Source organism: Mustela erminea, chromosome 20, assembly GCF_009829155.1.
Source record: "Mustela erminea isolate mMusErm1 chromosome 20, mMusErm1.Pri, whole genome shotgun sequence".
NCBI classification, from domain to species: Eukaryota; Metazoa; Chordata; class Mammalia; order Carnivora; family Mustelidae; genus Mustela; species Mustela erminea.
Window position 1 is genome coordinate 32148032 of NC_045633.1, and position 24605 is coordinate 32172636.

Sequence of the window (24605 nt, forward strand, 5' to 3'; positions counted from 1 at the left end):
CCGGGTTGGGACTGGGCCGGGCGGCGCCTGGCCGGGGAGGGAGGGGCGCGCGGTGGGGGGGCGGGGAGCTCCCCCCTCCCCCAGCCCGGGCTCGGCGTGGGGGCCGGGGCGCGCTGATTGGAGCGCGCGCTGCTGAATAATTCATGAGGGAAGCCGAGCGGGGCGCCGAGCGGAGCAGGTCGGGAAGTTGGGAGAAAGTTTGGAGAAGGGGGAGGGGCGGCGGGCGCGGAGCCCGGGGACGGCCCAGACGTGCACGGTGGCCGGGTCTGCGCGTGTCGGGGCCGGGGCCCAACGACCCCCGGGGCAGGTCCCAACCCAGCACGCAGCAGGCCACGGAGAAGCACATCCAGCCGCACCGAGGGCCTCCCGGAGGTGCGCGTAGACTTACACCGCGCCCTCGAAGCCCGCTCCAACCTTCCCGCGGACTTCGGATTCTACTTCTGGATGCGCGCACCACCCCACTGTTCGGCGCAGTGGACCATGTTTGGGGGAAGCTTTTGAGGATGGAGGGTGGCGCGTTGTACCCCGAGGCAGCGACCCCAGCTTAGATGACCCTGGAGCGAACGTTCACACAGTCATTCAACAAACATTAGGTCCATAGCGCAGGAAAATGTGGGAAGTGGGGCAACTGGTTTGAGACGGGGAGGAGTAGAGAAAAAAGGGAAGCAGGAATAAATAAAAGGTAGGTGGGACCGAGAGAGTAAAGGGTCTGGATAGATTCCCAAATCACGGGCGCCTGGGTGGCTCAGTGGGTTGAGCCGCTGCCTTCGGCTCAGGTCATGATCTCAGGGTAGGGTCCTGGGATCAAGTCCCGCATCGGGCTCTCTGCTCAGCAGGGGTCCTGCTTCCCTTCCGCTCACTCTGCCTGCTTCTCTGCCTACTTGTGATCTCTGTCTGTCAAATAAATAAATAAAATCTTTATTAAAAAAAAAAAAAAGATTCCCAAATCACCATCTTCACTCTCACTGGGAGAGCTCCTGGCCGCCGAAGTCCTGACCCCTGGGGCTGGGCCGGGGCTGCCGCTGTCTTTCCCGAGGCTGTTTCCTGTCTGGCTCCTGGGGGCCCCCGGGATGTCTGGGAGGGCCCTTCCTCTCATTGCCGCCACCTCCCTCCCCCGCCCCCCACCCCATCAGTTAGAGGGGAGGGTCCAGGAAAGCAGTGCTCCTCCCACCAACCCCCTTCCAGGTCAGGGTACCTCTAGTGTGGGTAGCGGGATGGATGGAAAGCTCTGCCAGGAGTCGGCCAGGGAAGAGCCGAAGGAAGGGGTTTCGACTCAGAAATTTAAGGGAGACAGAGTCTGGAGTTCCTGAGTTGCCGAGAGAGGGAAGGAGGAATCCTCGATGCCCTGAGAGTTTGGGGCCGGGGCGGGGCGGGGGACTGGCAAGGGCCGCTCACCCTGCAGAGAGGACAGCCAAGACCCGCAGTGACCTCTTGTCCCAGCGAACTTATCTCCCTGCCACAAGTGCTGCTCCCCACACCCCTGCCCTTCCTCGCCGCCCTGCCTGGGTCCTGCTCCGGGGTGGGGGGTCACAGAGGGCAGGAAACAGCCGGCTTGGCTGGAGCCAGGCAGACCAGGCCAGGGCCGGGAATCCCCTCCTCCCTCCCCGATTCCAGCCCTGTCTATTCCAGCTCTGTCTCCCTTCTCTTATGCAGCTTCTCCTCCAGGTTATCTGCCCACCTCCTCAAGCAGAACACACACACACACACACACACACACACACACAGACTTTTCCTTGATTTCACTGTGCACTGCAATTCTTTCCTCTAAAAATTATGTCTCTATCTCCCCCTGGGCTCTGTGCTCAACCTCCCTCAGCCCTGGACTGAATTTTCTCATTTGGTGGGGGATGCAGTTCATACTTATGGGGTGCGTTAGAGGGGTGCATGACCTGGGTAGTAGAGAGAGACCCACCCAGATGCACAGAGAAATGAGGCTGGGGGGGGGGTGAGAGCTGGTGAGACAGAGGGGTGCAGAGGCATAATAGCTCACCTCAGATTAGAATGCTGTGTCTCTGAGAACCAGGCCCCTTTTGCTAGATGGAAGAGAGCAACTTAGGTAAGAAAATATCCAGTCGCTCTTCTGTCATAGGGTCCTTAGCACTCACCACCCAACATGTAATCCAGTCCCCAATACCCAGTGTATCTGCAGACCAATCAATAAAAGAATGAATAAATGGGGTGCATGACTGGCTCAGTCAGAAGAACCTGAGACTCTTGGTCTCGGAGTCTTGTGTTCAAATCCCATGTCCAGAGTAGAGATTACTTAAATAAACTTTAAAAAATTTTTAAGGGGTGCCTGGGTGGCTCAGTGAGTTAAAGCCTCTGCCTTCGGCTCAGGTCATGATCCCAGAGTCCTGGGATAGAGCCCCACATCCGGCTCTTCTGCTCTGCAGGGAACCTGCTTCCTCCCCTTTCTCTCTGCCTGCCTCTCGGCCTACTTGTGATCTCTCTCTGTCAAATAAATAAATAAAATCTTCAAAAGAAAATTTAAAGCTATAAAAATAATTTTTTAATATGTAGAAGAATAAATAAAACAAAACCTTTATTAAGCATCTACTATGTGCAAAGTGATCACTGTACTAGTTTGAAGATTTATAAAGATCTTATAAATGCGGCAGAAATCCCATTATTTCTTCTCTCCACGGAGATGATATCTGAGAGTTGGACTCCCCAATGCGCAGAGGTGTCTGTCTTGTGGGTATAAGGTCATTTCCTCTACCCTCCATCCACACAGAGCCATGTCCTAGAAAAGTTAATTCAGTACCCACTGTATTATGTTACATAGGTGAGCAGCGATGTCACTACCTGGACGGATGCTTGTCCCATAGACCCGAACAAAGCTCAGACCCTCCTTTCCTTATTATTAGAGCACTTTCTTCGTCCTCCAACCACAGTATTAGGTGATCACCCCGTTCCCTGCCCATGATCAGTATGCTGCGCTCTTCACCCCAGGAGTACCTGTCTGGTGTATCCACACCCCACCCCCAATAGCTGGTTGAGCTTTTTCTTTTCTTTTCTTTTTTAAAGATTTTAAAATGTTTATTTGAGAGAGAGAGTGAGCAAGCATAAGTGGGCAGAGGGGCAGAGGGAGAGGGATCAGGCTTCCCACTGAGCAGGGAGTCCAACACGGGGCTCCATCCCAGGACTCTGGGATCACAACCTAAGCTGAAGGCAGCTGCTTAAGTAACTGAGCCACTTAGGTGCCCAAGATTTTTTTATTTTATTTTATTTATTTATTTTTAAAGATTTTATTTATTTATTTGACAGAGAGAAATCACGAGTAGATGGAGAGGCAGGCAGAGAGAGAGAGAGAGGGAAGTGGGCTCCCCGCTGAGCAGAGAGCCCGATGCGGGACTCGATCCCAGGACCCTGAGATCAGGGCCTGAGCCGAAGGCAGCGGCTTAACCCACTGAGCCACCCAGGCGCCCCTTTATTTTATTTTTTTAAAGATTTTATTTATTTATTTGACAGAGATCACAAGTAGGCAGAGAGTCAGGCAGAGTGAGAAGCAGGGGGAAGCAGGCTCTCCACTGAGCAGAGAGCCGACTTGGGGCTCAATCGCAGGACCCTGGGATCATGACCTGAGCCTAAGGCAGAGGCCTTAACTCACTGAGCCACCCAGGCGCCTCTAAGATTTTTTATTTTTAAGTAATCTTTACACCCTGTATGAGGCTTAAATTTACAACCCCGAGATCAAGAGTCCCATGCTGTGCTGACCCAGCCCACCAGGGGTCCCGGGCTTTCTTTTTGGACTTTTCCTCTTTGTAGTAAACAACAAATCAGCCCTTTTCACCATAAATCACAGAAACTGTCATCCCTTTTCCCAGCCCCCCCCCCCCCGCCCCCGTCGTGGGTCCACCTCACCCTGTCCTGTCTAAAGTTTACTGGAGGCCCATGAAGGTTAAGCTTTTGCACCCCTCACCCACCTGTCTCCTCCCATAGCCCTGGTTAATGAATGCAATCAATTTAAACAGTTTTTAAAGGTGAATCCCAGCACAGGAATGTTTGCAGTGGCCTGAAATCTTCTGGCTCTTGCACAAATTTGGCAGAGCTTTCCACAATGCTGAGAATGAGTTGTAAAACTCAGTGAGATCTTCCTTCCTTCCTTCCTTTCTTTTTTTTTTTAAGATTTTATTTATTTATTTATTTATTTATTTATTTATTTTTAAAGATTTTATTTATTTATTTGACAGACAGAGATCACAAGTAGGCAGAGAGGCAGAGAGAGGGGAAGGGAAACAGGCTCCCCGCTGAGCAGAGAGCCCCACGCAGGGGCTCGATCCCAGGTCTCTGAGAACACGACCCGAACCGAAGGCAGAGACTTTAACCCACTGAGCCACTCAGGCGCCCCAAGATTTTATTTATTTATTTGACAGAGAGAGATCACAAGGAGGCGGAGAGGCAGGCAAAGAGAGAGGAGGAAGCAGGCTCCCTGCTGAGCAGAGAGACTGATGCAGCTAGATCCCAGGACCCTGGGATCAGGACCTGAGCCGAAGGCAGAGGCTTTAACCCACTGAGCCACCCAGGCGCCCCTCAGCGAGATCTTTCTAAATGTTCAATCATGAAAGAAAAAAATTTCAACCAGCCTTAATAGCTGGGAGACAAGAGACATAGGAAATATTACAAGCTGGGAGACAAGAGACATAGGAAATATTACAAAGTCATTACCATATGAAGAAATAGTCTGAGTACACATGTATGCGAGGTAGGATGTGAAAAGTATGATACAAGGATGTTAAGTAATTATTTACTATAGCTATCGTGTTGTTTTTCCAGATTCTGTACCATTTATAGTATTTGACACCTTAAATTTTACAACTGGTTGTGATATCCATATTTACATAAACATGAAGTTTTTATACCTAATTTCATATTTTTTAAAATAATTTTTAAATTTTTAAATAAACATATAATGTATTATTAGCCCCAGGGGTACAGGTCTGTGAATCGCCAGGTTTACACCCTTCATAGCACTCTCCATAGCACACACCCTCCCTAATGTCCATAATCCCACCCCCCCTACCCCCGTAATTTCACGTTCTTTAATTTTGTTTTTATTTTCTTAGGAAGGGTTCCCCAAATCATATAAACTTCAGGACTCATGAAATCTGAATCCATTCCTTATCTGACCATCACCAATCTTCCTGAACTCATCAGATACGAAGATGTAATAAATATTTAACATATGTCAAAGATTTCATTAATTCGTTACTGATTGTGCTTTGATTGTTCATGGCCCCAAGTTTCATGAAAGCAGGTACAACATATGTCATGCTCACTCATATGTCAGTGCAGGTCTGGCCCATAATAAATGCTCAGTAAATGTGTGTTAACTACTCATTCCTTTAAATCATTATTTTTAAATTCATTTGGCAATTTTAAAAAAAAGATTTTATTTATTTATTTGACACAGAGAGAGAGAGAGATCTCCAAGTAGGTAGAGAGGCAGGCAGACAGAGAGGGGGAAGCAGGCTCCCTGCTGAGCAGAGTCCGATGCAGGACTCGACCCACGATCCTGAGATCATGACCTGAGCTGAAGGCAGAGGCTTAACCCACTGAGCCACCCAGGTGTCCTGGCAATTATTTTTTTAAAGATTTATTTATTTTAGAGAGTGACTGGGGAGAGAGACAGAGGGAGAGGGAGAGAGAACTCTAAGCAGACTCCCTGCTAAACCCAGAGCCCTACACAGGGCTTGATCTCATGACCCACGAGATCATGACCTGAGCTGAAATCACAAGTCAGACACCCCTCACTCAGTAATTCTTTATTGAGGTTTTTCTATGGGCCAAGACTTCAGACTCAAAGTCATCCTTGACCGGTCAGGGGAAGAAGCAGGCATGAAACTTCCACAGAACACAGGAGGTTATGTGTGGAGTATTGGTGGTGTCCTACAGAGGGTCCTACGGGATCAACCTGCAGGTTCAAGGTGAGCTTTCTGAAGATGATGCTGTGAACCCTCTCTCTATTTAAAAAAAAAAAAAAAGGCAGAAGGAACAGCAAACACAAGAGTGTGGACATGGTGGTTGAGGTGCCTGGGTGGCTCAGTCATTAAGCGTCTGCTTTCGGCTCAGGTCATGATCCCAGGGTCCCAGAATTGAGCCCCACATTGGGCTCCCTGCTCAGCAGGAAGCCTGCTTCTCCCTCTCCCACTCCCTATGCTTGTGTTCCTTCATTTGCTGTCTCTCTCTCTGTCAAATAAATAAAATCTTTAGGGAAAAAAAAAAAAAAAGTGTGGACATGGTGAGATTGTCCCTGAGCTGCCAGAGTTTGGGACACCAGGGTGTAGATTGCTAGGAGAGTGACAGTGGACGAGCTGAAGAGGTAAGCAAGACAGCCTCTGTCATCATAGGACATTTCGGGAGTGCGGGCTTGTCCTGCACATCTTGGGAATGACTGAAGGGTTTTTAGGCAACCCCATCAGATTTGTACAGAAGGATCCCACTTGTATCACTTTAGAGAAAAGGCTGAAAGGGATCAAGACTGAAGGCAGAGAAACCAAAAGACAGTGAGAACTCGAAAGGACAGAAGTGTTCTCGAGCACCTAGAGCAGGAAGGTCTTTGAACCTAGTCATGGGAGTGGGGGAGACTGAAATCAAGCACGATGCCAGTTTCAGACCTGGGCGGCTAGGTAGGAGCAAGAGTACCAGGGGCCACAGGGGAAGAAGATATGCAGGCAACCGGAACTGAGCTTAACTGGTCCAGAGCTCAGAGGTAGCTTTCTGGCTGGAGATAAAGAAATTACTGGCGTATGTTGGTGATGGAGGCTGCCCCATGGGCGGGGGTTGGAGTAGACTATAGATTGGAAAGGCTGAGGAAAGTCTTACACTTTACCTTTTATTTATTTATGTATGCATTTGTTTTTAAAAGCGAACATTATCATATTTAATTCATCATAAGAACTTTGTTAGAAGGGCAACTGGTGGCTCAGTTGGTTAAGCGGCTGCCTTAGGCTCAGGTCATGATCTCAGGGTCCTGGGATCAAGCCCCGTATCCGGCTCCTTGATCAGTGGGGAGTCTGCTTCTCCTGCTCCCTCTGGCCCTCCTCCTGCTCATGCTCTCTCTTGCGCTCTAATACATAAAATAATTTTTTGTTTTTTAAGGATTTAAGTAGTCAGAGAGGCAGGCAGAGAGAGAGAGGGGGAAGCAGGCTCCCTGCTGAGCAGGGAGCCTGATGCTGGGCTCCATCTCAGGACCCTGAGATCATGACCTGAGCTGAAGGCAGAGGCTTTAACCCACTGAGTCACCCAGGTGCCCCAAAATAAAATCTTTAAAAAAAAAAAAAAGAGCTTTGTTAGGAAGGAAGGACGGGCATTATTCTGACATCCACTTTATTCATGTTTTAAAAGATTTGAGAGGGACGCCTGGGTGGCTCAGTGGGTTAAGCCGCTGCCTTCGGCTCAGGTCATGATCTCGGGGTTCTGGGATCGAGTCCCGCATTGGGCTCTCTGCTCAGCAGGGAGCCTGCTTCCCTCTCTCTCTCTCTCTGCCTGCCTCTCTGTCTACTTGTGAGCTCTGCCAAATAAATGAATAAAATCTTAAAAAAAAAAAAAAAAGATTTGAGAGAGCGAGTGTGCATGCGCGCGAGAGTGAGGAGGGACATAGGGAGGGAGTGAGAATCCTCAAGCAAAACTCCCTGTCCGGTGGCCCGTCCAGTGCACTCAGCCAGTCATCAGCCGGCTGGCTGACTTTACTGTGGCACTCAGGATACAGCCAGGCCTTTCAGCCCCACCCCCGAGGACCTGTAGGACACTGCACGCCCTTTTCCTCCCTCTCTCACCCAGGCCAGCCAAAGGGCATTTCCTTTCCTTGGCTTTGGCCCCTTTCTCTTGTGTAGTCCCTAACTTGAAAGCGGGGTGATTTACGTGCCCTAGAACTTGGCCCACCCAGCCCCAAATCTTGGGCTGAAAACAGAAGAGACGGAATTGCAGGGCACTGAAACAGCTAGGACTGGAAGCAAGCTTAATAGGGAGGTGGGAAGGGGACCAGCAGCGCTCACAGCAGAAGCCAAGGCTACCAGAGGGCAAGGAGAGAAGGGAGAGTGAGGGGTTGAAGACAGAGCTAAAGGGGAGGCGGTGGTGGAGTGGGAGTAGGGGAGAAGAGGTATCGGTGGCTCATTGTCCCAGCAGGGGGAAGTCTTTTGTTTCCTCTCTTCCCTTGGCAGCCTGACAGGATATGAGGCCAAGCCCCCCCCCCCCATGCCAGCATCCCCCCCCCCCAACTGGATGTGGCCCTTCCCTTACCATTGTGTCCTTGACAGGACTGGGGGCAGGGGCCTTGGCTCTAGGAGGGAACAGAAGGACTATTCCTGGCTGGGGTCTAGACTACCAGGGTCCAGAAGGGACCAGAAGACCCCGCAGGGCTGGTTCATGGAGTTGAAGCAGAAAAAGCTTTGTGCCTCAGGAGGAGCAGGAAGCCAGCCTGGGTGGGGCCAGCTCAGAGGGTAGCAGGTCGGGCCAGGGGGAGGTAGGCTGGGCCCCAGAGGAGATGACGCAGGGCTTCAGGCTTTTCCCAGCCCCCACTACTCCAGCCTATGGGCCTGAGAGCTCACCTGAACTCGTGTCCCCCCACCCCCTCCATTCCCAAAAGTTGACATCAACCCCACCAGCTTAGATGGGATCTGGCAGAGCCCAGCAAACTAGATGTCCTGCCTGGGGCCTCCACATCCAATCGGCTGGAATCCTTCCCTCCGTGGAATCCAGGAGTCTGGCCTCCTACTCTGGTCCTCCAGGAATCCTGGAATTTCATCCCTCCCCTCCGCTCCCTCCTGGACCATTTTGCTCCATCAGCTGTTCCTGCAGGAAGGGCGCCCAGCTCAGCCTCGCCTCTCTTCCCGAGCCTTTTGTTTGCTGGGTCTGCAGGAAATTGCAGGGGCGGTGGCCAAGGGCTCATCTGCCCCAGGGGCCTGGGGGAGGGGGTCCGGATTCACCAGACTTAATCCTGGGGAGCTCACAGCAGGGGTGGGGAGGGTGGATCCCCCGGGAATTCTCATTTCAGGCCAGAAATCGGGAGTGGGGCACCTGCGGGCTGGATTGGACGTCCTTGTGCCCAAGGGACAGTTCGGATGTGTTCGGGGGGGTGCCCAGAACTGGAGGCTGGACTGACACTTTGAGGTCATTTCACAGGTTGACCCAGGAGGCAGCATCAGGGGACAAAACCCCGTATCCTGAATCCCAGAACCTCGTCCTACACGCCTCGGATGCCGGGGATCGCAAGCGGCGGTGAAGCAGCAGGCAGGTCACATCAAACGACTCTGAGGATGAGCTAATTCCTTTCTCCATAAAAAAAATGGTGGGGAGGAGGACCCGCACGTAGCCCCAGAATTCGCGCCTTCCCAGCACGCAACCGCAGACCCAGGCGAGGCGCAGACGCTCTAGCGGGCAGGCGCCCTCTCGTTGGTTGCCCTCTCTCTCTGAGGCCACCCTGGGCTCAGCCATCTTCCCTTCCCAGCAGGAGGGTCGGGGTGGGGGTGGGGGTGGGCGCTGCAGTCACGTGAGGAGCACCCCCCCGCCCCTCCCGCCCCGCCGCCCGCCCTTCCCGCCCCGCCCCCGCCCGTGCCCGGGTCTGTATTGCGGCTGCGAAGCTTCTGGCAGAAGTTCCTGTTTCGTGGAGTTTAACTTTCAATTGCGACTAGGTAGTCAGGGAACCAGACAAGTGCACGACATAGGTGGTGGTAGTGCTATGGAGAAAAAAGAATAGGGAAGGGGCGTGGGGTGGAGGCTGTGGTTCAATTTAAATGGGACTGGTGGAGGAGATGTCGCAAAGAAGTCGGTACCTGCGCCCAGAAGACAAAGGAAGCTCAAGGCTTCTGGGCCATAGCGCGTTCTTGGAGGCTGGGGCAAGGAAATGGGGAGAGGTGAGGGTGCTTTGCCTATTGGGTAGAACTTGGGGGGTGGGTGGGTTGAGTGGCCATGTGACACAGAGAGCACCCTGGGTCACTTCTGAGCACAGGGGACCTTGTTAACATTGAACTCAGGCAACAGGCGTACTGTAGTGGGACCGTAGATGAGGAATCATGAGGTAAGTGTGGTTATCCTAATCATGAAGGCTTTTGGCTTTTACAGTGGGGAAAATGGGAAACTGCTTGGGGTTGGAGAGTTTTAAAAAGACAAGGATCATGAACTGATTCTTGCTTTAATAGCATCATTTTTTTAAAAAAAGATTTCATCTTAGGGGCGCCTGGGTGGTTCAGTCGTTAGGTGTCTGCCTCTGGCTCAGGTCATGATGCCAGGGTCCTAGGGCTGAGCCCTGCATCCAGCTCCCTTCTCCTTGGGAAGCTTGCTTCTCCCTCTCCCACTCTGCCTGCTTGTGTTCCCTCTCTCCTTGTGTCTGTCAAATAAATAAGTAAAAATCTTAAATAAATAAATTATTATTTCTTTTTATTACTTATTTTTTGGAGAGGGAGAAGTGGGGAGGGGCAGAGAGAACCCCAAGCAGGCTCCATACCCACTGTGGAGCCCCGATGCGGGGTTGATCCCCAATCCCGAGATCATGACCTGAGCTGAAATCAAGAGTTGATTGCTTGACCAACTGAGCCACATAGGTGCCCAAAGGTTTTATTTTTAAGTAATGTCGCACCTAACTTGGGGCTCAAACTTACAACCCTGAGATCACGAGTCACATGCTCTACAGACTGAGCCAGACAGGAACCCTTTAATAGCATCCTTCTAACTACTCTGTTGAGAAAAGACTCACAGACAACAGGGGCAAGAATAGAAGCAGGAAACCAGTTAGGGGGCTGTTGCCATAATGCAGGTAAGACATGATGGTGGCTTGGACTAAGGTGATAAGATGTGTTTGGATACCGGTTATATTTTATTTTATTTTATTTTATTTTTTTTAAAGATTTTATTTATTTATTTGACAGAGAGAAATTACAAGTACACTGAGAGGCAGGCAGAGAGAGAGAGAGAGAAGGAAGCAGGCTCCCCGCTGAGCAGAGAGCCCGATGTGGGACTCGATCCCAGGACCCTGAGATCATGACCTGAGCCGAAGGCAGGGGCTTAACCCACTGAGCCACCCCACCGGTTATATTTTAAAAGTAGGGGCGGGGCGCCTGGGTGGCTCAGTGGGTTAAGCCGCTGCCTTCGGCTCAGGTCATGATCTCGGGGTCCTGGGATCGAGTCCCACATCGGGCTCTCTGCTCAGCAGGGAGCCTGCTTCCTCCTCTCTCTCTGCCTGCCTCTCTCCCTACTTGTGATCTCTCTCTGTCAAATAAATAAATTTAAAAAAAAGTCTTTAAAAGTAGGGGCAAAAGGAATTGCTAATTGGTTTGGATGTGGATGTGAGAGAAGATAATATCAAGCATAACTCCAAGGTTTTTTATCTAAGGGAATGGAAAGGTGGGAAGACCACAAAAGTAGTAGGTTGTGGGAGTAAGTTTAGGCATTTGATTTTGGGCATACCAAGCTTGAGCTGCCTATTTGAAGTCCAAGCAGAGTTGTTCATATATTGTTGGACATACCGTGTGGAGCTCAGATCTGCGCTGGAGGTACCCCCTTGGGGCACCATCATAGAGATGGCGTTTAAGACCATGAGATTGGGGGCACTTGGGTGGCTCAGTGGGTAAAAGCCTCTGCCTTCAGCTCGGGTCATGCGAGCCCTGCATCGGGCTCTGTGCTCTGCAGGGAGCCTGCTTCCTCCTCTCTCTGTCTGCCTCTCTGCCTACTTGTGATCTTTGTCTGTCAAAATAAATAAATAAAAATCTTAAAAAAAAAAGACCATGAGATTGGAAGAGATCACCGAGGGAATGGGTGTAAATGGTGAAAAGAAATCTGAGGACTGAGCTCTCCGTCTTCCTTGGAGCCTCCAGTCCACAGTGGCATCTTGGCTGTTTCTCCAACATCTAGGGAGTGTTTCAGAGTTAAGATGAAAGATGAGGAAGCAAAAGAGAATGAGCAGGAGGAAATCCATGACTGTGGTCTAGAAGACACGTGAGGTAGGAATCAAGCAGAGGCATACCTCGAGGTATTATAGGTTTGGTTCCGGACCACCACAATGAAGTGAATATTGCAGTGATTCCTGTCAAGTCAATTTTTGGTTCCCAGTGCACATAATAGTCATGTGTATGTTCTACTGTAGTCTGTTAAGTCTATAATACCGTTTTGTTTAAAAACCGTGTGCATCTCTTCACCAAAAAATAGTTTTTTGTTTAAAAATGCTGGGGGGCTCAGCTGGTTAAGCATCTGACTTCAGCTCAGGTCATGATTTTGGGGTCCTGGGATCGAGCCCCGCTCAGCTGGGAATCTGTTCTCCCTCTTCTCCCCTCCCCCCGACTTGTAGTCTCTCTCGCTCACTCTCTCAAATAAATAAATAAATAAAATCTTAAAAAAGTTTTGCTAGAAAGAACTACAAAGAGGGGCGCCTGGGTGGCTCAGTGGGTTAAAGCCTCTGCCTTCGGCTCAGGTCATGATCTCAGGGTCCTGGGATCGAGCCCCACATCATCGGGCTCTCTGCTCAGCAGGGAGCCTGCTTCCCCTTCTCTCTCTCTGCCTCTCTGCCTACTTGTGATCTCTCTCTGTCAAATAAATCTTTACGAAAAAGAAATAAATGAGTCTTAAAAAAGTTTTGCTAGAAAGAACTACAAAGAGGGGTGCCTGGGTGGCTCAGTCGGTTAAGAATCCAACTCTTTGATTTCAGCTCAGGTTATGATCTCAGGATTGTGAGATCGAGCCCAGCAGCTCCACATGGAGCCCACATAAAGCCAGAGTAAGATTCATTCTATCTCTCTCTCTCCCCTTCCCCACCCCCCGGCTTGTACACATGCAGTGCTCTCAAAAACAAAGAAGTGAAGCAGTAGTATAGTGTATTCAAAAGATCTTTTTTTTTCTTTTTAAGATAAGGGGGGGGGGGAAGCATATTTATATACTAATGGTAATGACCAGCCAAAAAGAAAAGATGATGAAATGGGAAGTAGTGGCAGGTTGACCTTAGCCGGGAGCATGGTCAATTCAGCCCTAATACGAGGAAGGCACCGCAAAGCATGGTGGGAGGATAGGAGCTTTTAGTCTCCTCTGTTGGCGTCTCTTTTCTCACTGAATTGGGAAGTGAGATAGTGAGCTGAGAGTAAGAACAGGACAGGAAGCAGAAAGGATTGAACAGAGGGGTAAGGATAGTGAAGTACAGGAGTAAAGATTAAGGGTAAGGATAGTGAAGTACAGGAGAACAGATTCCCAGCTGAGCGGGGCTCGATCCCAGGACCCCAAAATCATGAAAAGTACAGGAGAGTGAACAGACCAGAGAAATCTTGTTGGAATGCTGGGCAGTTTCAGGGCCCACTTGAGGTTCATGGTTATGAATTTGAGAGGAGCTCCCATAGTTGGGTGTTTCCTTCAGCCATATTCAGCTGCTCTGGGCAGGCTCAGGGTAGACCAGGAGTTGCACCTAGCAGGGCTGTGGTTTTGCCAGGAGGTTAATAAAGAGAGAGAGGGACAAAGGAGTGCTTTTCACTGACCATGAACTTTAAGCTGGGTAGGATGGGAAGTGAGTGGAGGGCAAGATCTATGGATTGGACTCTGGTGAGGTGGAGGGTTGTTGGGGTCAAGGCACCTTTCCTTGACCAAACTTCAGTTGGGCTTCTCTGAGCCCTCTTTGGAGTTGGCCTTGACCTTGGCCCTCATCCTTGCTGGGCCTGCCTAGCCCAGATTAGGCAGAATCTTCTTGCCCTTGATATCTGATCACCCTGGCCTGCCTTCAGCAAGAATCCCAAGTTCTGTTTAGTTAGAATCCTCTTAGTCTTGGTGTTTCCTCCTGGTAATTACCCATCACCAACTCCCTCATTCTGCCTGTTGGCTATAAATCCCCAGCTGCCTTTGCTGTATTTGGAGAGGAATCCCATCTCTCTCCCCTATTGTGATAGTTTTAACACCAATCACAAAAGTCCTGAATAAAGTCTTCCTTACCATTTTAACCAGTGTCAGATTAATTTTTTCCTTGGCGGGCATACCAGAGAAGGGGAACAGAAAGGACGAGGGGCTGCGGTCATTTTCCAGCGAGGACAAAGTCTGGGCATAACCACTGGCTACTGCGGAGGGTGAGAACTGCACCGATCCGTGTCGATCTGTGGAGTTCAAGCAACTGCCACACCAGGGTGTTGGAAATCTCATCAGTATGGATATTGAAATCATCAAAAACTGTGACAGGATGGTGTGGGAAAGAGCCACGAACCAAACTCCGTCGTGGGCAGCCTTGATGACTTCTGAAAATGCCACAGTTCAGCTGTTCATGAGACCTCTCCCTGACAATGCCACATTTGGGCTGCTTTGAGCCCGTTCCTCTCCTAGGGGAATGTGTGCAGATAATTGACAGCCAAAGACTATGGCAGTAACAGCGGTGTTCATTTCCTGAGGCTCAAGTGACAGCGTAGCCACAAAGGACTATATCAAGATTAGAAACTGATTACGGAAGCTCTCCCAGCTTGTTTCTTAACGAAGCATCTACCTTACAGAGTGCTGATGCATTATATGACCTATGCAGATAACTTACTGTACGTTTAGGCACTGTTTTCAGGTGCCGGTTGGTTCATTGAACCCTCCCGTAGCAACCTTATGCAGGGTTCTGGTTAATCCCCATTTTACAGATGAGAAAACGTTGCCAGGTTGTGCTAATGTTGATGGTACCCGTGCAGAGTGAGGAGGCGGGGTGGGGAGGAGGCGGAAATCCCATCTCCCGGAGGTTCACAAGTCCTGTCATCTCTGCTGGAGGGGACAACACCGCAAAGGCCGGTAGGAAAGCAGCAGGAGGACGTTGTGGACAGACGGTGGCCTGTGCAGCCGGGGCTCACCGGGATCAGCGGCCGATGGCTCCCTCCGATGGCTGACGCGGAGAGCGCAGCCGGTGGGATGTACCGGCCGTGAGGGGCGGGCCTCCGCGGGGGTGAGGGCCGAGGCCGGTACCCCAGAGACATTCCCGGGATTCGAGAAGCTGGACGAATGGGACTCCGGAAGGCGCCGAGCGACGTGGCCCTGCGTTCCCGGCGACGCACCTGGGCCAGGTGTCACGGCTCCGCCCACCTGCAGTTACCTTCCGCGGTCACTGCACGCCCCTTTCAGTGGTGGCTCCTCTGGGCGCCTCCGTGAGCTCGGATTGGGGTCCGCCCGTAAAAGCAGGCGCTTGTTTGCTTAGGGGCGGATGGGCGCCTTTGGAGCCGTGGCCTACACCATGCCCTCAGGGACGACCTAGAGCAGCATCCCGGGCGCACGTGGAGTGGGAGCCGGAGCCGCGCGGGTCCCGGGAGCCCGAAAGGGGCGGGGCTTCCTGGGCGCGCCCACGGGGCGGGGCTGAGCCCGGGGACCAATGGGGCGCGTGGGCTGGGGGGGCGGGCTCCCGGCCTGGCATCCCGGTAGCCGCAGCTGGCTTTTCCGGCACCCGCGCCCCCTCGGCCGGTAGCAGACCCCCCTCCGGCTGTCGGGGATCGCCCCCGGCCGGCTGCGTCCTCCGGGTGGGTGAGTGAGCGCCCTGCCGCACCCGGGCTGTGGGAATGCGCCTGGCCGGAGAGAAGCGGATCTCGGCCCCCTCCAACCCGCCCGGGGAGAAAGTGGGCAGGAACCGGTGGGGGGAGGAGGACCCACCTTGTGTTGCTGGCCTGTGTCTTTGTTTTGGTAGTCGAGGGGTGTGTTTGGGTTGGTGGAGATTGGAAGGCGCCTTGTGTGGGTGGGAGGAATCTGGGGAGGCTGGGGGAAAGGAGCTGGTCTGATATGGGTTGGGAGGGAGGATTGATGGAGGGCGGGGCTTTGGAAGATTCGGAAATTCTTGTAGCCACGGATGAGGTGACTGCTTGGGGGAGTTGGGAGGGGGACAGCTCAGGACATCGGAGGAGGGGGCGAGGAGGGCTTCCTGCCCGGAACTCACTTCCCTTTTTGGGGGATTTGTTTCCTCTTGCGCTGCTAGTTGAAAAGGGAGAGTACCTTTGCCTCTTCCCAGAGCCATTGCCATCCTTAGTCTCAGGGATATGGGGGCGGGGGGGTCCCCAGGAGCTGGGAGGGGACTTGGTACCCAAATGCTAAGGGTGCAGTGTCTGCCATTGTCCCTGGAAGTGGCAAGGACCAGTCTGCCCCTCAGGAACTCTGAGTTGCTGGTGAGTTTTTGCAGTCTTCCCTTTTGGGGAAGTTTCCAGGTGTTTTTGAGGGGCTCTGTGGAGCTACTTTCCATTAAGCAAACTGTCTTTTGCAGGCCTCATAACGCACTCTGGCATGGCCAGCGAGAACTCTCCTCTGCTGGCCTACCGGCTCCTGGGAGATGAGGGGGTTGCCTTCTCTGCCAATGGGGCCGGGGGTCCTGGAGGGGCATCTGCCCGGAAGCTCTCCACCTTCCTTGGTGTGGTGGTGCCCACAGTCCTGTCCATGTTCAGTATAGTTGTTTTTTTGAGGATTGGTGAGTGGGGTGGTGGGGCTTCCTCAGGGGTGCAGTGGGGTGGGGGAGGGGTGAGACTGGGGTGAGGTGGGGGAAGGGTCCTGGGAGAAGCGGGTGGATGAAGGGCTTGGGGAGAGGGCTTCCTGTGGCCTTGTGTTCAGCTCTGCCCCAGCAGGTGACTGATGCTGAGGACCAGTGTGGTGTGGGAGTACATGAGCCACCCTCTGACCTGCTTTGCCACTCCCAACCCAGGGTTCGTGGTGGGCCATGCTGGGCTGCTACAGGCTTTGGCCATGCTCCTGGTCGCCTACTTTATCCTGGCGCTCACCGTCCTCTCTGTCTGTGCCATCGCCACCAACGGAGCTGTGCGGGGGGGCGGCGCCTACTGTATCCTCAAACATTGGTGGACTGGGGTCTGGGCTTTTCTGCCTGGTAGGGCAGAGGTGGGGCTGGGGCCAGGCAGGAGGGAGGCAGGTTCTAACTGAACGTTCAGCAGGCAAGCCCATATGGGAAAGGTGACCAACATGGCTTGACATGTCTGTCAGTGCTGGTCTCCTGTCCGCCAGGTGCTTCTCAGCTGTCATCTTGGTTCTCCCAACAGTCTCATCAATTCAATCGTTCATTTTACGAATGAGGAACTGGGAGCTCAAGAGTATTAGTGACTTGTGTAAAGCCACGTGGCTTGGGAGTGGCTGTGCCAGGCCAGCTTGACAACCGGGGATGGTTCTGGTGTGTGCAGGGAGACAAGGCTGCAGAGTGCTTTGTGCCCCGACCCTTTCTCCTGCTCCGTTTCACTCTCTTTTCCCTTAACGCTCACCTTCCACATTTAGTCATGATCAGCCGGACCCTGGGGCCTGAGGTTGGGGGCAGCATCGGCCTCATGTTCTACCTGGCTAACGTCTGTGGCTGTGCCGTCTCCCTGCTGGGGCTGGTGGAGGCCGTGCTCGATGTCTTCGGGGCTGGTCTGTGCTCCAGGCGGCTCTGCGGGTTTGCGGGGTTGGGGATTCTGGGGGCGACGTGCTCCATTAGCTTGGCTTTCTTGAGCACCTCCTGTGTTTCCCGCCTTCTGGGGTCATCTGAGAGATGGTCCTGGCCCACAGGCAGCTTACCCTCTAGTTGGGGAAGCCCAGACTCACACCCCTAGCAAGATAGCTGCTCCCCAGCAGGGAGGGGTAGGATACTAGAGGACAGTTGAGTAGGGGAATGAGAAAGATAGCCTTTGAGGACAGTGGGGGCAAAGAGGGGATTTGTTCCTGCTCTGATTCGTGGTTGGGATCCCTCCTAGGGGTCTGGTCCTCTAACTCTCTTTCTTCTTCTTTGTAGACTCCACGAAGCCCAGTGGGCTTCAGGTCTTGCCCCAGGGCTATGGCTGGAGCCTGCTCTATGGTTCCCTGCTGCTGGGCCTTGTGGGTGGGGTCTGTACCCTGGGGGCGGGCCTCTATGCCCGCGCCTCCTTTCTCACATTCCTGCTGGTGTCTGGATCCTTGGCCTCGGTGCTGGTCAGCTTTGTGGCTGTGGGGCCCAGGAGCATCCCCCTGACCCCTCGGCCCGGCCCCAATGGCTCCTCCCTGCCGCCCCAGGTCGGCCACTTCACTGGCTTCAACAGCAGCACCCTGAAGGCCAACTTGGGTGGTGAGCTGGGCACAGGGGTGACAGGGTTCTCCGGGCAAGGGGTAAGCCTGTGTGGGAGCCGGGCTTTTGGAATCCCTGGGAAAGAACAGACATCAGGGAGAATCAGGGGGCGGAGGTCAGATCTCTGAACAGTGCAGGTCATTTAAGATCTGGCTCGCGTGTCTGGCCCAGTGGGGCGCCAGCATGACCACGAGACAGTTCCTGCCTTAGAGGAACTTTATTTGGTTGGAGAGATAAAATGGACATTCAGGAAACAATTACATCGCACAGTAAGACCGAAAATGATGCAAGTGGATGAGAGTCAGGCGAGGAGTGGGAGGAGGGGAGCCTGAGTGGGGGTTGCGGTGGCGGGGGGCAGGTAGAGCTGGAGGTGGCCGGGGGTGGGTTGGGGATTTTGGGTAGGAGCCAGAGGGAAGGTGTCTCAGGAAGGAGCAAGGGTGAAGGCCTGGAGGGAGGAAGGAGAATGGGGTTGGGGGGAGGAGGTGAGGGGGCCCGCTGAGCCAGGGCCTGTGGCGGGTCAGGGCTGGGGTCTTGGGGAGGGTGGGGGGGGGAGGCACAGGGATTGCGGGCATGTGGGGAGAGGGTGGCAGGGCCAAAATGCCTGGATCCCTGTGAGGGGTACAGACGCTGTCTCCTCCCTCGGAACCATCCCTTAGCTGGCTACGCCAAGGACTACACCACGGGGGCCATGATGACCTTCGCCAGCGTCTTTGCTGTCCTTTTTAATGGCTGCACGGGCATCATGGCCGGAGCCAACATGTCAGGTGGGGGAGCCTCTGCCCCCTGCCCCCTGTGGGCAGCCACCCTGGGCCCCTGTGGGAGTGCTGAGGGCTCCGGGATGTAGGGCGTGGGGAGGGCTGACCTCTGTCTTTCTCCTCCTCTCCCAACAGGGGAGCTGAAGGACCCCAGCCGGGCCATTCCTCTGGGCACCATTGTCGCTGTCGCCTACACCTTCTTCATCTACACTCTGCTTTTCTTCCTCTCCGGCTTCACCTGTGACAGGTGCCTGGGGAGGGGGCCAGCCTGGCCTTTGAGGGGGTGGAGCGGGGTGGTGGCACAAGGCTGCCACACTTGGATCACCCAGGACGGCACAGGCTGGGGGGCAGGTACCCCCCATTGTCGGGGTGTAGGGAAAACCAAGACTGTTCCTCCCACCGGGAGAGAGAAGGCTCTGCTGCCGCCACGGATAGGGGGGACAGCTAGCTAAATGCCGGTTGCCAGCCTATAGCCGGCATTTGCTGTGTCCCTGGGACTCCTGTAGTGCTTGGTTTGGGGGTGGGGGATGGCTTTCTAATCAATTTGTATTTCCATAAATATTTGGGTTCTTGTACAGATACTGTTAGGAATGTCTACCATGTGATGAAACCCGAAGCAACCCAGATGATAACCGGAGAATGCCCTGTCTTTCCCCTCTGGGCACACATGATGCATTACAATGGGCTTTGAGTTTGGGGCTGGGAACCCCAGCTCCTCACCTCCTGCAGAGTCAGAGCGCTCATCTCCCCCAGGCCCTGGGGTGGGGGCCCCTGCGTGATCTGCCCTCTCCTCTCCCTCCCCCACCCAGGACCCTGCTGCAGGAGGACTACGGGTTCTTTCGGGCCATCAGCCTGTGGCCCCCACTGGTGCTGGTCGGTATCTACGCCACGTCGCTCTCAGCCTCCATGAGCTCGCTCATCGGGGCCTCCCGCATCCTGCACGCTCTGGCTCAGGATGACCTCTTTGGTGCGCCGTCCCCTGCTCCTTGCCTGGTTCTGTGTCTCCACTCCCCGCCCCGACCCCGCCACCCCACAACAGTCTTTCTCAGTTGCCACTTGGCCCAGGCTGATGTGTCTGTTGCATTTCTGGTTGCACAGGAGTCATCTTGGCGCCGGCCAAGGTTGTGTCCCGAACAGGGAACCCCTGGGGGGCTGTGCTCTATTCTTGGGGCCTAGTGCAGGTAAGCCTTCCTTTCAAGCTGTCCCTCCCCTTCCCCTAAGGCCCTCCTGGTTCTGCTTCCAGGACCAGGAGGGGCTTGGGCTTGGGCTGGAAGAGGGATCGACAGAGGCAGGACGGGTTGGCCTTTAGCCCGGTGGGGTGGGGTGGAGGGCCGGGGTGGGGGGTGGGGGGGTGGTCATGCACGACCGCCCAGCCTCTGGGTCCTTGTCTAGCTGGTGCTCTTGGCTGGGAAGCTGAATACACTGGCTGCTGTGGTCACTGTCTTCTACTTGGTGGCCTACGCTGCAGTGGACCTGTCCTGCCTGAGCTTGGAGTGGGCCTCGGCCCCCAACTTCCGGTGAGATTCCCGGGTGCCCAGAGTTGAAGAGGGAAGAGTGGGAGGGCTCAGTCCGGGGCGGGGGTGGGGGGTGCTGAGGTTGGAGATGGAGTGCAGCGGCAGGCCCCGAGCACCCTCTCTCTCTCCCCCGCCCCCAGCCCCACCTTCAGCCTGTTCTCCTGGCACACCTGCTTGCTGGGCGTGGCCTCCTGCCTGCTCATGATGTTCCTCATCAGCCCCGGGGCCGCCGGTGGCTCCCTGCTTCTCATGGGGCTGCTTTCTGCCCTGCTCACAGCTCGGGGAGGCCCCAGCAGCTGGGGCTACGTCAGCCAGGCCTTGCTTTTCCACCAGGTTGGTGGGGGCTCAGGGGAGGGTGGGGAGGGGAGGAGGCAGTCTGGGAAACGCCCCCCACCAAGTAAGCCCCCTTTGGCCGTGGCTGGAGTCGGGGTTCCTGTCCGAGAGGTGGTCAGTGGGGGCTGCCCGTTGGAGCCCTGCCTCTCTGCACCTTACCCCCGGCCCCAGGTGCGGAAGTACCTGCTCCGGCTGGACGTCCGGAAGGATCACGTGAAGTTCTGGCGGCCCCAGCTGCTGCTCCTGGTGGGGAACCCCCGGGGCGCCCTGCCTCTGCTGCGGCTGGCCAACCAGCTCAAGAAGGGGGGCCTCTATGTCCTGGGCCACGTCACCCTGGGAGACCTTGGTGAGTTGCCCGCCTCGTTCCCTCCCCAGCTTCCTTCTCCCTCTTGCCTCTTTGTGTTTTTTGGGTCCAGAGGCCTCATGCTTCTTCTCTGATGATGCTTCCAACCAGCCAGAGCCCTGCCAAGACCTTTCTCTTTGGCCCATTTGGTATTTGGATTCCTGGAGAAAAGTACGTGGGTTTGGCCCACATCTGCCTCCTCCCTTCTCTGCAGACTGCCTGCCCTCTGACCCTGTGCAGCCCCAGTATGGGGCATGGCTGAGCCTGGTGGACAGAGCCCAAGTGAAGGCCTTTGTGGACCTCACCCTCTCGCCCTCCGTGCGCCAGGGGGCTCAGCATCTGCTTCGGATCTCTGGCCTTGGTGAGCTACTCCTCCCTGGGTCCCCTCGACAACCCCTCTGCGGCCTCTTTCAATCTCTGTTACCGTCCGCCAGAGAGTAAACCACAAACTGCAAACTCTGAAAAGAACTCAGGGTCTAGTGCAGATAAGACACAGTGTTCAAGTTTAAAGATAACGGAGGACATGAAAGTCCCAAGGAAATGCTTAAGGACTGAAGATGAGTGCCACTGATCGTGTTTTGTTTTGTTTTTTCTTTGACCCCCAACATTAGGGCACAGGCTCTGAAGACCATGTTGTGTGTCTGGGGACAATGGGAGAATGATTTGAGGCTGGGGGGCTGCTCAAATCTAGGGCAGATGGTTTCTAGCTATCTGATTTCAAGATGGTATGCACTGATGTGGCTGGGGACAAGATGGTATCTCAGCTGGGGCTTGGAAGGGGCGGAGGAGGAAGGGGTGGTGTGACATTGGCCTCCAGAGACCGCAGAGGATGCAGAGGGTGTGGAAGATTCCCTCCTGCTTTGCTACCCTGCCTTGGTGCCGAGGCCTCCAGCCTTGCATCCTGGCTTCTTGCAAACCCGGGCTGAGCTGCCACCTCCTTTCTCAATGCCAGGCGGGTGTCAGTCCCTTCCCTGAGTGCGTACGCACTCCCTTCTCCATTGAGCTCTGGCTAAGGTTCAAGTGTTGGACAATATCCTGTTCAGGGTAAATCAGAGCTCTGGGCAATGCTCAGGAAGGGGTGACGGGTTCCACTTGCAAGATCGGCTGGAGTTCATGCCGGCACAGGTGCTTCTGGGCTGTCGTCAAGCGTTATTAGAGAGCCTGGTGTCCCCTCAGCCCCACCCTTTGTGGGGGGAAACCGTGCCGGGAGATCACTGCTTTCTACCACATGGATGCTGTGGAAAACGATTCAAATGAAGGGAAAGGATTAACTCTGAACTGGAAAAACTCCTCCTGGAGTGCAGACCTGGATTTATGGGTGGATTTTCAGCAACCTGGTTCACGAGAAAGAAGCCTTAGACAAGATCTGAGAGTCTTTCTGTAAAATCAGCCCCGTTAAAGTGGGCGGTGGTGGTGGGGGGGAGGGGTATCCAGTTTCGCCATGGTTCTTCAAAAATTTAAAAACCAGGACACACACACACACACACACACACACTCACTCACACACACACACAGGTCAGAGGCTCAGAGATTAGGCTCTGGTGCTGGGTACCTTGTGATCACCTGCGGACCCCGGAGATCAGTCAGGAGATCTCCTGACTGTGAGCCTTGGGGCAAGTGACTTCACTTCTCTGTGCCTCGGGTTGCTTGTCTGTGAAAGGGGTGAGTAAGGAGTCCCTACTTCATAGTGTTGCTTCAAGCACGAGAGGAGTTAAAACACAAAGTGTTTTTAGCAGGACTAGCTCTGAGTAAGTGTGCAGAGGGTACCTGTTTCTTCCCCGGAGAGCAGGTGGGGCCTCGCCATCATGAGTGGTCGGTAGATCAGGCCAGTTCCCTTCCTCCCCCAGCAGAGGCTGGGGTGCTGTCTCCCTGGGGACCGAGGCCACGACCTTGACTGTTGCCTACTCAGGGGGTCTGGTCGGCCCCATGAAGTCAGACCCTCCTCTCCCATCACGAGCTTGGAGCGGAGGCATCCGAATTGCCGTGGACCGGAAGTGCTCATTAGTTCAGAAGAATCACTCCTGAGGCGAACTTCGCCTTGGATTTACGTGGGGGGGGGGAGATGAGTCATGCAGATGCAACAAATAAACGCATGCAAAAGCATTTGGGAAAACGAAAAGTCATTATGCAAACGTGCATAATGTCGTGGGGAAAGCCTGAGCGCAGAGCCAACGCCATACCTGATGGCTGACGTGTGTCGCTGACGGGTGCGTGTTAGCGTGGGGTGAACTCAGCCGCGAGTGTGACTCCTATCCGTTCCCTCCCAACCTCCCCCTCTCTCCCCCCAGGTGGCATGAAGCCCAACACGTTGGTCCTGGGTTTCTACGATGATGCTGCACCCCAGGACCACTTCCTGACTGACCCGGCTTTCTCTGAGGCTGCTGATGGCACCCTGGAGGGCGGGTCCCCAGCCCTGAGCACCCTGTTTCCTCCACCCCGGGCTCCCGGGAGCCCCCGGGCTCTGAGTCCCCAGGACTACGTGGCCACGGTGGCAGACGCCCTCAAGATGAACAAGAATGTGGTTCTGGCCCGGGCCTGCGGGGCGCTGCCCCCCGAGCGGCTGAGCCGGGGGTCGGGGGGCACCTCGCCGCCGCATCACGTGGACGTGTGGCCCCTCAACCTGCTGCGGCCCCGGGGGGGGCCCGGCTACGTGGACGTGTGTGGCCTTTTCTTGCTGCAGATGGCGACCATCTTGGGCATGGTGCCTGCTTGGCATAGCGCCCGGCTCCGGATCTTCTTGTGCCTGGGGCCCCGAGAGGCCCCCGGGGCGGCGGAGGGGCGGCTCCGGGCACTGCTGAGCCAGCTGAGGATCAGGGCCGAAGTGCAGGAGGTGGTGTGGGGCGAGGGGGCTGGGTCTGGGGAGCCTGAGGAGGAGGAGGAGGGGGATTTTGTGAACGGCAGGCGGGGGGACGCCGAGGCAGAGGCCCTGGCGTGCAGTGCCAACGCCCTGGTTCGGGCCCAGCAGGGGCGCAGCCGGGGAGGAGGGCCCGGGGGCCCCGAGGGTGGGGATGGCGAGGGTGGGCCTGCCACGGCCCTCACTTTCCTGTACCTGCCTCGGCCGCCGGCCGATCCTGCCCGCTACCCTCGCTACCTGGCGCTGCTGGAGACTCTGACCCGGGATCTGGGCCCCACGCTGCTCATTCATGGCGTCACCCCCGTCACTTGCACTGATCTCTGACGCCCGGGGCCTGAAGCAGAGGGTGCCCGGCTCTAGGGACCCACTTTGATTCGTGGATGTGGAAGGGAAGGGCCGGCAGCCTCCCGCCCGTTCCACATGCGGGGCGTGGAGCCCGGTGGAAGGACTAGGGGATCCTGGGCTGGGCATCCTTCTGTCCCTGGGAGAGGGGCTCTCGTGCACTAATGCAGGCAGCTGTCCCGTCCCCACCACGCTGGGGGTGGAAGCCAGCAGCCCTCCCCACTGGCCTCCCTTCCTTCACCGGTGCCTTGATGGAGGCTGGGTCTCTGCTTTGACTCTTGGCTACCTCAGTCTCCCCTAGCCCAACAGACTCGCAGACCCCTTGAGGTTGTGATGTTTTTGTTCTGTTTTATTTTTCTAACCGCTGATCGTGAATAAAAGACCAAAACACTACAGGCTGGCGGAGCACTGCTGTGGGTGGGTGGGGGCGGTGAAGGTAGGGCGGGGAGAGGGAGAGATCTATATGGGGGAGTGTGGGAAAGAG

General features: G+C 54.8%; 1 protein-coding gene across 4 annotated transcripts; it reads left to right on the plus strand.

Annotated features, from left to right (window-relative positions):
• Nucleotides 1-15297: 15297 nt before the first annotated feature.
• Nucleotides 15298-24514, plus strand: SLC12A9 (solute carrier family 12 member 9). Of its 4 annotated transcripts, none has more exons than XM_032327211.1 (14): nucleotides 15298-15441; nucleotides 16169-16369; nucleotides 16601-16735; nucleotides 17179-17310; nucleotides 17672-17980; nucleotides 18637-18744; nucleotides 18871-18982; nucleotides 19545-19702; nucleotides 19834-19916; nucleotides 20128-20252; nucleotides 20390-20582; nucleotides 20754-20928; nucleotides 21140-21286; nucleotides 23214-24514. In XM_032327211.1, exons 2-14 carry the CDS (start codon nucleotides 16189-16191, stop codon nucleotides 24101-24103), a joined length of 2748 nt encoding a protein of 915 aa, XP_032183102.1. In that variant the 5' UTR covers nucleotides 15298-15441; nucleotides 16169-16188; the 3' UTR covers nucleotides 24104-24514. The 4 variants fall into 4 exon arrangements, with proteins under 4 accessions (XP_032183102.1, XP_032183103.1, XP_032183101.1 ...); XM_032327212.1 differs by having other exon boundaries at nucleotides 15298-15437; XM_032327210.1 differs by lacking the exon at nucleotides 15298-15441 and adding an exon at nucleotides 15448-15597.
• Nucleotides 24515-24605: the final 91 nt, after the last annotated feature.

What these genes read in the sequence shown, in the direction of transcription:
- SLC12A9 (XM_032327210.1), top strand. Translation starts at nt 15,477, where the DNA reads ATGCGCCTGGCCGGAGAGAAGCGGATCTCGGCCCCCTCCAACCCGCCC. An exon ending in TGGCCTGTGTCTTTGTTTTG is followed by an intron (nt 15,598 to 16,168) that starts GTAGTCGAGGGG and finishes TGTCTTTTGCAG; the next exon opens with GCCTCATAACGCACTCTGGC. An exon ending in AGTTGTTTTTTTGAGGATTG is followed by an intron (nt 16,370 to 16,600) that starts GTGAGTGGGGTG and finishes CTCCCAACCCAG; the next exon opens with GGTTCGTGGTGGGCCATGCT.